Source organism: Sceloporus occidentalis, unplaced genomic scaffold (genome assembly GCF_023333645.1).
Source record: "Sceloporus occidentalis isolate IW3139 unplaced genomic scaffold, rSceOcc1.0.p SCAF_292, whole genome shotgun sequence".
Taxonomy (NCBI): domain Eukaryota; kingdom Metazoa; phylum Chordata; class Lepidosauria; order Squamata; family Phrynosomatidae; genus Sceloporus; species Sceloporus occidentalis.
In genome coordinates, this window is record NW_028317272.1 from 324,704 (window position 1) to 335,700 (window position 10,997).

General features: G+C 40.5%; 1 protein-coding gene across 1 annotated transcript; it reads right to left on the minus strand.

The window, feature by feature from the left end:
- Positions 1–3,745: 3,745 nt before the first annotated feature.
- On the minus strand, positions 3,746–9,065 carry LOC149275305 (extracellular calcium-sensing receptor-like). Its single transcript, XM_089504839.1, has 7 exons — positions 9,025–9,065; positions 8,080–8,301; positions 7,287–7,578; positions 6,367–7,197; positions 5,581–5,802; positions 4,750–4,873; positions 3,746–4,665 (listed from the first exon to the last, which is right to left on the minus strand). The coding sequence occupies exons 1-7, from the start codon at positions 9,063–9,065 to the stop codon at positions 3,746–3,748; spliced, it is 2,652 nt and encodes an 883-aa protein (XP_089360965.1).
- Between the last annotated feature and the right edge of the window lie 1,932 nt (positions 9,066–10,997).

Genomic DNA, 10,997 nt, shown 5'->3' on the forward strand with positions numbered 1-10,997 from the left:
TATGGTAAGACCAGGATGTCGATAACGAAACAACACAATAACCTTTTCTGCTTTTCTTCCAGGAACATACAAAGAACACGCTCATTCTGGGTAGGTTGTAGTCCTCATTTTATGTCTTCCTGATTTTATGGACATGGGTACTCCCTTTATATTTTGTTTTACAGAGTCAAAATTCCTGATCCTGAGGAGCGTCCTGTAACTGAACACACAGGTGAAAATTAAAATCTTATCTGCTCAGCTATAGCCGCTGATTGGAAAAACGTACAATCTTCTCGGGGGATGATATCGGCTGGGACTAGTCCCGAGACACCAAGAATACAAGACTAAAACTTTATTTTTGGACAAAAAGTAGATAAGGTAGAAAGAGTACATTTGGGCGCCGGCTAAGTCTTCATGTTCGTCTTGGGGGAAAAAAAACCTTTAAGGTTCCTCCATTTCCCATGATCCCTCAGTGTGGATTGCATTGGAGCCCTACTGTCGGAAACAAGTAGGAAGTTGTAACCCACTGCCGCTAGAGATTGTTTGCAAAATCTATTCGAAGGTAATTAATGCCAGGTATCTATACTGCGACAATGGATGCTATAATGATACTGAGTATCATAACATCAATTAACTAAAACTTCCTTCCATTCCGTCTACGTCTCTGACCCTAAGCTTCCGGTCTCTTGTTCTCACATTTCTGCTCCTTTGAAATAAACTTCCCTCCTGTACTTTTTAAAATCCCTTTATGTATGTAAATGTCTCTCTCCCATCTCTCTCTCTCCCTCCTCTCTCTCTCTTCTCTCCTATCTCCTATCTCTCCTTTCTCACCCCCCCCCCTCTCTCTTCTCTCCTCCTAGCCAGACATATTGAGACCCCTTAGTCTTTCCTGAACATTTTTATCCTGGATTATGATGTTTGTTTGTTTTATATTCTAATTAAATCATTTAATAAATGATTATATTTTTTATTAGAATATGAAGCTCCTGAGTAGTATATCCTGCAATAGGTATAGTATATGTTTTAATTAGATGGTGTATTAACATTTCTTATATGTTCTTATAGGTTAAAAGATGTCTTGTTATCCTTCAGCCGCCCAATGAATCTCATTCAGTGGTAGATGATTTTAAAGCGATAATATCCTGACCCGCTCCGGGTTCTCATGTCAGGACCCCGTAACCTGCTTTCATTATAAATAATATATAGATAATGTACCGCGCGGATACAGGAGAGAGATGGCCAAGTGCTTCATAACGTGTTAGAAATTAATGGAAAAATCAAATTTTCAGCAAGTCAAATAAATAGGTTGTTTAGTCCTGAAAATTAAGGGACCACAGAGGCTTTGCTGGTTTTGCCATCATGTAACCTGATTTCCTGCATTATTATTACTTAAAAAATGTAGTGAAAATATATTTATATAAATTCAGCAAATGGAAAATACATTTCAAAATAAGAATACGTCAAACAAAAGGGTCCTATGGCACGATATTGTCTACGGCGGGTGTCATTCCCAGAAGAACATACAATGTAGGTTTATATTACCATAGCGCTGCAGTCCTCCTTATTGATACCATACTTCCCAAGTGTCCCTCTTGATATTCCCTCTTTGAGCCTAAAATCCCCCTGATTTAGTAAACTAATCTGCGTGAATAAAATACATTGATTCAAGTGCTTTAGTCAGTTGCATAACTACTGACTGTTGCTTCTAAATACACTCTTAGAATAAAAGTTCTTTGGATGTATGATGAACACTGATGGATCTTTGGCCTCCCTCGTTGGGTCTTGATTGAAAGATCTGTCCAGGTTTAGAATGATTGTGAATATAAAATTTGTTAAAGGGAACTGACGTGGTTTACTCTGCGGTGGATCATTCGGCTGCTTCCGTCCCCTTCGAAACAGAAACATGTGGCAAGTTCGGCCCTGGAGATCGTCTACTCTACTGTGAAAACCAGCTGAAGATCATGGTCACGGTCCGACGTGACACTGCGGACATCCTATAGATTGTTTAATAAACAAACATGGTTTGTTGTATATTATTATTATATTATCATAGTTCTTTATCAGGGGTCGGCACCAACATTGCTCATGGTGGACATTTATTGGGGTCAGTGGTGGACATTTTAATGATGTTTATGGACCTCACAACCTTCCTTTCATGCCAGCTGCCGAGGATCCCAAGTGTCTGCTGCCAGGAGCTGATACCATTAAGTGCTAAAGGTTCCCGTGCCAGGCTGCCGTGTGGCTGAGAGTATTTGTGCTGCAGAGAGATGGCCATGTGCTTCCAGTTGGATTGATGTTTCAATCAGGTGAGAAGGGACCTTCATTCTGCAAAGTGATAATGTCAGCCCCCCAACACCATGCACACCACTGCCATCCCCGGGGAACTGCAGATACAAGTTGTTGATGTGCTAAGTTGTTATTAGTATTCTAAGCTAATACGTACTGGTTACGTATATTAACCCCTAACTCTCAACTATGCAGATGCCAGATCTCCTGTAGGCTCCAGTCAGCATGTAGACACCCTCTGGGATGTCAGGTCCATGGAAAATGGCATTACATACGCAATGCTTTACAGACCCTGTTGGCCTGGGTAGGGTTAAATAAAAACTCAAAAAGGGGGTATTAAAAAGGAGTTCTGCTAAAAAGAGAGGATAAATGAAGAAGGAGTGAATAGGTAAAAAGGGAGAAAGAATGAAGAGAGTTAAAAGGCAACAAAGAGGCAATAAGGTTAAAAAAGGGGAAATGGCATCTGCCCTCAAGGAGTTAAAAAACAAAGTGAGGATGACTGTAAGAATTATATGCAAGAGAAGTAGGGCTGGTAAAGAAGGAGAGAGGGTTAATAAGTAGAAATAAACTTTATGGGGTTATAAATGCTGCTCTGTTACTCATCCAGGGGGTGTCTGGGTGGCTGCGCATGCACGGGTGCTGACAGCATGAATTAATATGTTCCTAGAGTTTTCCTACTAGTTATGATCAGTGGAGATGTATTTTGGATTAAGAATTGGTTTCAATCCCATACAAGCTTTTTTTTATTGCTTAACAACTTCATTTATTAAAAGTTTCAACAGAGAACATAGTACAGATCACACGTATGCAATAATACAAAAGAACCCAATTATTAGCAGATTCTGGTTATTTACATAAAAATGTGAAGGACACCCCCCCCTCTTCTTAAAGGAGAACTGCCACAGATAAAGGTTTTATCAACATACCATATTTTTGTCAACCATTGCAATTGGTTTGGAGATAATGAATGGAAGAGATGGATGGCAGCCCGTGGCAGGGCTAGCATTATGTAATCAATTTACTTTCCTGTATCCTCCTCGCCCATAATAAAGGCTGCCTGGACCATTCAGCAATAACCAGCAACTTAACGATAAATGAGAGATAACTAAATTAAGACAACCTTCACACTGGGAGTGTTTTTAACCCCTTAATGACAAAGCCCGTACATGTATGGGCTCAAAATGCATGGTTTTCAATGGGTTTAGGGACCGCCCATTGTCCTTAAGGGGTTAAAACATGAAACATTTCTTCATGTAGAATCTAAATAAATGGTACCCTGATTACAACGTCTGATTTATTCTCCTTGCTAATACTAGATAAAATAAGAATAAATAAATAAATAAATAAATAATGATAAATGAGAACCAGACCGCAGGTTTCCGGGCTAAACGTTTTAACACTGATGAGATCATAGCGAAAAAGTATGAGGTCAGTCAGCTGACTAACATGTTAATGAACACCACTGACGCCACCAACACTTTCAGGTGGCTCTTTTCAGTTTTTTAGTCTGCTCCAGGAGATGCTTCTTGGAGTTTTTGTGAGGATGGAATAAAATGATAAAGCATTTTGGGGCAAACATGCAGCCAAGCATGGCCCAACTCGATGACTGAATAGCAAAGATCTCCATGGCTACCGTGTACTTCCCGCTGGTGCTAAGCGACGCTGGGATGTAGGACACCCAGACAGTGAGGAAGGCCAACATGCTGAACGTGATGAATTTTGTCTCATTGAAGCTGTCTGGGAGTCTCCTAGCCAAGAAGGCAACTATAAAGCTGATTATGGCTAAGAAGCCAAGATATCCTAATGTCCCCCAAAAAGCTGTGGGTGAGCCCTCGTTACATTCAATAATGAGAACTTCAGGTTGGGATTTGAAGTTGTATTCAGGGAAAGGAGGAGAAATGGTCAGCCACGCGATACCTATAAGTAACTGCAGAAAAACACAGAGTCCCATGACCATGTAAGAAACATAAGGACTTGCCCATTTTCTTAAATCACTGTTTGGCTTGGTGGCCCTAAAGGCAATCACTACCATGATTGTTTTGGCCAATAGACATGAGACACAGAGTGCGAAGACCATACCAAAGGTTACCTGTCGTAGACGACATTTCTGAAGTTGGGGATAACCAATGAACGCCAGTGAACAGAGGAAGCAGAGGGCCAGGGAGATCAGAAGAAGACAGCTAAGGGTGTAATTGTTGGCTCTAACTGCAGGAGTAGCCCGGTAATAAATGAATAGCCCAAGAACAGCCACAGGGATCATGGAAGAGGATACACTGATGGATGCAAGAGCAGCACCCAGAGGTTCTTCATAGGACAGAAACTGAATCGTTTTTTGAAGGCAGCTGTCTTTACGTTGATTTGGCCATTCATTCCACAGACATCTGAGGCACTCAAGTGAATCTACGGTTAGAAAGTTCAGGTTATCACCACCAAGTTTTATTAATCATTTCCACTTTGTGGCCTGCTGTTCCAAGATGTACTCACCGGTTCTGTTAGAGATTTCTCCTGGTGGGCAAGGAATACACTGGAAGCAGCAGGTCGGTTTCCCCCTGATGACCGACCTGCGGAATCCTGAAGGACAGCTCCTGCTGCAAATCGAGGTAGGAACCTGTTGGGAAAATGAAATCATTTTGCATGAAAGCTTCATCAGTAAAACATTTTTACAGAAGTTTTACATTTGTGGGTTGGAAATGATAAAGATCTGCTTCCTTCTCATTAGGACAATGAGACGTTTTGTTGATATCTCACACATCTCATCTCATTTCTTGTGAAATCCGACATGAGTAATGAGTCAGTGCATGTTGTCTCATTTTGTATTATGAAAATATGAAAACTATTTAATCTCCAGGCATACTTTCTTCTCCATCTGTCTTGGATTAGCGCCTATTGCTCATTGAAATGTCTGTATTCAGTAGATCAAGAGTTGACACGAGATCTGAAAGTTAATGTTAAATGTGTGGCTTTCCTCTAAGATGGTGGCATATTTTAATAAAACAAAGAATACAAGAACTAGACGGAACGATTCTAGGTGGAAAGGTGGAAGACTGAGGGAAATGTGATAAAGCTTTACAGAAAACGTATTAGATGCCTAGAATAGCCTTCCAGTGGAAGTAGTCCAGGCTTACACAGTAAAAAGTATCCCTACAAAGACCAACTGGTATTTTTCTGCCATTGCAATGCATGTTTCAAATTATGTAAATATTATGTGTTATGTATTTGTTTCAGAAACAAAATATTAAAATTCATGAAATTTGTAAATTTCGAAATAAAAATTCTGATAGATTATTAAAAAGTATTAAAAAGTGTGTCTCTTACCTGTTGTGTAGTCCACTGTAGGGCACTCGTATTTATGATGAGAACTTTTTCCCCAGGAGCTGAAGGACCATAGCTTCCGACCTTGACTGCTCTCATGGTACTATCTGGATTCAATTGCCAGTTTACGATATCATATAGAGGAGGTGGGTCTCCGTTGGCATCAAAGAACATCTGTCTTCCACTGGGAAGTCTGACTTTAACCTTACTTATGTAGTGTACCAGCTGTTCACATATCAATGTCCACAAAATGACCAAAGCAGAAAATAGAAAAGTATCATTACAACTGGGTTCAGTCATGTCTATTGTGACCCAACCCAATATGTCCAAGTCGATGTATAATGTATAATGTGGTTCATCTACATATACCTACAGTTTCCTGGCAAGTTGACAGTACATCATATGACAAAAAAATTACAACGTAACGTACTCAGTATTTTAGGGAACCATTAAAAGAAGTTCCATAGGCCATAATTAGTATATGCTATAGTATAAAAATTGCAGATGCCCCCAGTGGCCATTTGAGAAACTACAATTAAAATGGTAGGGAGTTTGAACCATTAAATTAAGAAAATTCTTAATTTGACTAATTTGAAGATTTCCACTTTTAACAGGATCATGGAGTTTTTAGGCAAAAAGCATGTTTTACTTGTGTTTACTATCGAAAAATAAAGAAATCCTAGTATTATCAAATTAATTGCCAGGTTGTAGTGATGAGCATGGGATGCGCATAATCGGGACAATACGGTAATTGAGTATGGTGGAGCCAGATAAAATATGATTTGTTACCTGCCATGGGTGGAAATTCCAGAGATTTGGACAACTTCCATTGCTAAAGGGACCTTTTCCCATTTCGCAAGAGTTTAAATCATGCAAAGCGTTGCCTATAACATGGACAGCACTGTACAGATTGGAAAGCATTGCTACATTGGATATGTTGCCCACGGAAATCTGAAAGTTGTCCATCCTGTCTCTTGCAGTACAGTTCCTAGATGGTTTCACCCGAGAAAATGTGAAGTTTTGAAAATCTGGCAATACACAACCCAACTGTTCCTCTAATAACATTCTATACCAGGCCTCTCCTGGAGGCTCAGACAGACTTCTGTGATAAATAAATTCATGAAATCCTGGGATATTCCAACTATGGAAGGCAAAACCTATGGTTCCCAAAAGGAATCTGGAATAATGATTTGATGATAAAAATTCTGAGGTTGCCCAGCCTTCGCTGGCCACCCATATCTTCTCAGTCACATTCTGTTTGATAATTTCATTAACAAGAGGCATAAAGCCCAGGTCAGTTGAGACGACTACTATGGCTTTGGCCGTTGACCCCTTGATAACGCGAGCAACATGCGGAATGTTGTAGTAAGGCAACGTGTTGTGAAGGTACTCTGTGAACTCCACACAGGCTCCATATTTCAAGAGCTCTTGTTTGATAACCTGAATTCCCTGTTGCCCATAATCATTGGCCATAGCCACCAGCCCCACCCAGGTCCACCCAAAATGCAGCACCAACTGAGCCAGCCCTTTGGACTGAAAAGCGTCACTGGGAACAGTACGGAAGAAAGATGGGAATTGCGTCCGGTCACTAAGGATGGAGCTGGTCGAGAAGTGGCTGACCTGTTGGTGTAGGACACAAAGAGTCTTAGATGCTTTGTGATTCTGACTTTATAAATCACCCTTTAAAACTCCTCTAAACCCCCACTTACTTGTGGATACCTGTTGAGTCCTAGAATATGTGCCAAGAGAATGGAATAGGTTGACGCAGAGTGACCAATGACGGCAGCAAGTTGGTCCCTGCCTTGACACTGGAAGTTAGGTATGGCTTTATTTTGTGCCGTTATCATCCACAGGGTTCCCTCCAACTCCCTTTGAAGCACCGTGCAGGAGTCATAAATCTGAAAGCCAAGGGTGATGTTGGGTAGAATATGGGGGTTATTGTTAATCTCTTCTGTGGCATATTTGACCACCTGCATCTGAAGGTACGACCCCAGTGATAATCTAAAGGGAAGAAATAGTTGTGCCCCCATGAGATATAATGGATAACCAAGAATACAAAACCATTGACAACACAAGTTCTTTTCATGAATGACGTTTTACCTTGGCAGAACACATTTACTTCTTTCTGCCTTATCTTAACTGGGAATTATGGAGACATTTTCTTTTTTAGCAATGTTTTTTATGGTGTCCGGACCATTACAAAAAAAAACCTCCTATCTAAGAGCTTCAAATATGCCGACACAGAGGTCTATTAGACATCATAACATGATAACGATTCTCTCAAAGCAGTGTACTTTCAACACCATACCTATAAAGAGCCTTGTGTGGATCACCCGAATTAACCCTTTAATTTCCTTCACGATTTATATATTGGAAATCATCAAATCTAGGATTTGCCTATATTTGATTGGCCTCTATAGACAACAAAGTGAGATTATTATCAATTGTTTTTATCATATCCAACCACCTACATCCCACAGCGTGCGGTTTGTCAACTCTTACCCTTTGCAGAGGATCGGACGTGGCTTCTCGGTGTACAGAACTTTGGAGTAGACTTTCTCCAGATGAAGAGGTAGAATAGCACCAATTCTGATGTCCCCAGTTTGGAGAATCCCCAACACATCTGGAGCATCAAGAAAGCAGCTATGGCTAGGAGAGTAATAGGCTGGGACGAGGTAATAGAGAATGAGGTGCCACAAGGTCTTGTAAAATAGAGTCACCAACCTGAAACCAAACAGTAAACTAATGTCAAACATCGAGAGCTAGAGAAGAAAATAATTGTAGGCCATTGTGAAGAAGACCTCAGAGATCCATTCCCGGAATTGTGAATATTGCATGTATTTATTTACAGCAATCCAAGAGAAGAACTCGAATGAGGTAGAATTACTGCACATCGCTAAGAGAGAGGGGATGTGATAGAAACATTTAAATACATAAAGGGGATTAACAAAGTGCAGGAGGAACGTTTATTTCAAAGGAGGAGAAACGTTCCAACAAGAGGCCGTAATCTAACATAAGAGGGCCAGAGGCTTAGAGGGTGGTAGATAAGTGGAACAGCCTCCCAGCAGAAGTGGTAGAGGCTAATACAGTGAGGGAATGTAAACATGCATGGGATCGACATATGGCTCCTCAATCTAAGAGGTGACCGACGACTGATCTGCCGGCAAGTACTATGTTAATTGTGCCGGAGGTCTGGTTTTACTTTCTGATATATCATCGATGGAGGCTGTCAGCCCGTCAAGTAGCTGGTTATAGACTGAATCTTACCTCATTTTCTGCTCTATAATGCACCATCTGGCTCAGAACATTTACATTAAGTACACCTTATATATATATACCCAATAAACATAGGAGTACCGGTCCCCCCAGGCCTAATTAGAACTAGCCATTAGTATACCATAGAGACTCACAGAGCTGTATCGAGTGTCTCTGCCCTGAAGAGAGTACCATTCCCCACGTAGATGCATCTGGCTCATTTTCTCATTCATTTCGAGCTTTGTTATTTCGCCGAGAAGAAATAATTATCTATAATATTCACACACGATGTGCTGTTTCATTTCTTGACTAAATATGTAAAATATTACAAAAAAACCCATAACAATTAAAAATCTTTTTTTTAATTTAAAAAAAAATAATAATTGTGGCTTCAGGCATTTGTCCAGATTCTTTTTCTCACAACTTTTTCAGGGGAAATTGAAGTTCTCTCGGCCTACTTGTAATCGTCGTAGATTTTGTACGATTACATCCTCCTTTGTGGTTTGGGGGTTTTGCCGTTTTGGCCGCTCACCAAGGTAACGCGCGCCGGGCTGGCATGCCACAGACATCCAGACAGACAGACACTTGAGAGATGTTCATCTTTTTTTTTGTTTGTTTCTGAGAAACTTCTTGTTCAAAAAAAATATACAGTATAATGAATTCAAACTTTTTTACTTTAAAAAAAAATAGTGAATTTTACTAATTTACCCAAAATTTGAAGTCTAAGACTCGTGCACTTTTCCAGATAATATATGGAGCGCTTTAATGGAGAAGATATAAGCAGGAGCCCCTCTTTCCAGTTTGAGCTCTATGGTAACTCTTCAGCCATGTTTTTTCTCCCCCTCCATGACATATCGTCCATTCTTTCACGCTGCTGTCCTCCACCTATGGCGCTTCTCTGCGGCACCCTTATAAATTCATAGTAGGGGGGGATTCTGTGTAATCCTTCCATATGCCTTGGCTCCTTTCCCGGAGCCCCAATAAACCCCCCTGCTATTTGCCATACAGGAGATGTTTTTGGCCAACTTGCCACCAGTCATCTCCAGCATTGGCTTGGGAAGAGTCCCGGGATGGGGGGTCTAATGGAGCCAACGCAGTAAGCGCTCCTATTTATTTCAATGACAACCGCGGAGGCAGGGAGCTGCAGCTTCATCTAAAACATAATTATTTATTTATTTATTTTTATTTCAGGTTGAAGGAACTAGGTAACAAAGTACTCACCCAACTTGCAGAGCTGTCTGGGGGTTTCTCTTTAAGTGGTCTTTTTGAGAAGTTTTAGTTGCGAAACTCTTTCTTCCGCATGCGTGATAAGTAGAGTTCCTCTTTCTTAGACCTGGAGATCTCATTCTCTTGAGATAACGGAGAAGGATGATTGTCCTGCTTGCTCTCTCCTCGTTCGCCGGGTTGGGTAAGTCTACCTTTAGTCTTATTACTGATCTGTCTTAACTTATATACTTAGTTTATATATTAAACTCTAGTCTTTTTTTTTTGTTGATTGAATGAAAGTTCCCATTTATAGAAATGCAGTTGATATAAAGAGAAAAGTAGAGTTAAAGATAATCAGGGCGGGGGGCAGCCAAGGATACAATTTAGATTGCGGCGTAGATTGTCTTTTTTATGCAGCTCTCTTCTATGACACTCTGTTTTGTTGAGCATTTTTTTTCTTTATCAGGGCTGAGAATAAGTGACCCCCCCCGTTAGAATTCTCTTTGGTGCCCCCCTAATTTTTATTTTCGATTTTAGTTAATTAATGTTTTTACATTTTTGTACATTCACACAATTTAATTAAAAAAAAACACATTTTCATCTTGCGGTTTTAAGAAGAATCTACCGCTGCCTGCTGTGGCTTGGTGCTAAAACATAGAATTTTATGGTAGATAAAACCCATTCGGCCCCCGTCTAGTCTCCCAGTTTCTCCTGCTGTAACGACTCAAACCTTAATCAGTCGTTGGTCTCGTCTTAGATTCAGGAGCCGTATGTCTATCCCATGCATGTTTAATACCCTCACTGTATTACCCTCTACCACTACTGCTGGGGGGCTATTCCACTTAGCTACCACCTCTTCAGTAAAGTACACCTTCCTTCCATTCCATCTCAGTATCTGACTCTCTAGTGTTAGATTCGGGGCTCTTGTTGTAACTTTTCTCCTCCTTTGAAATAAAATT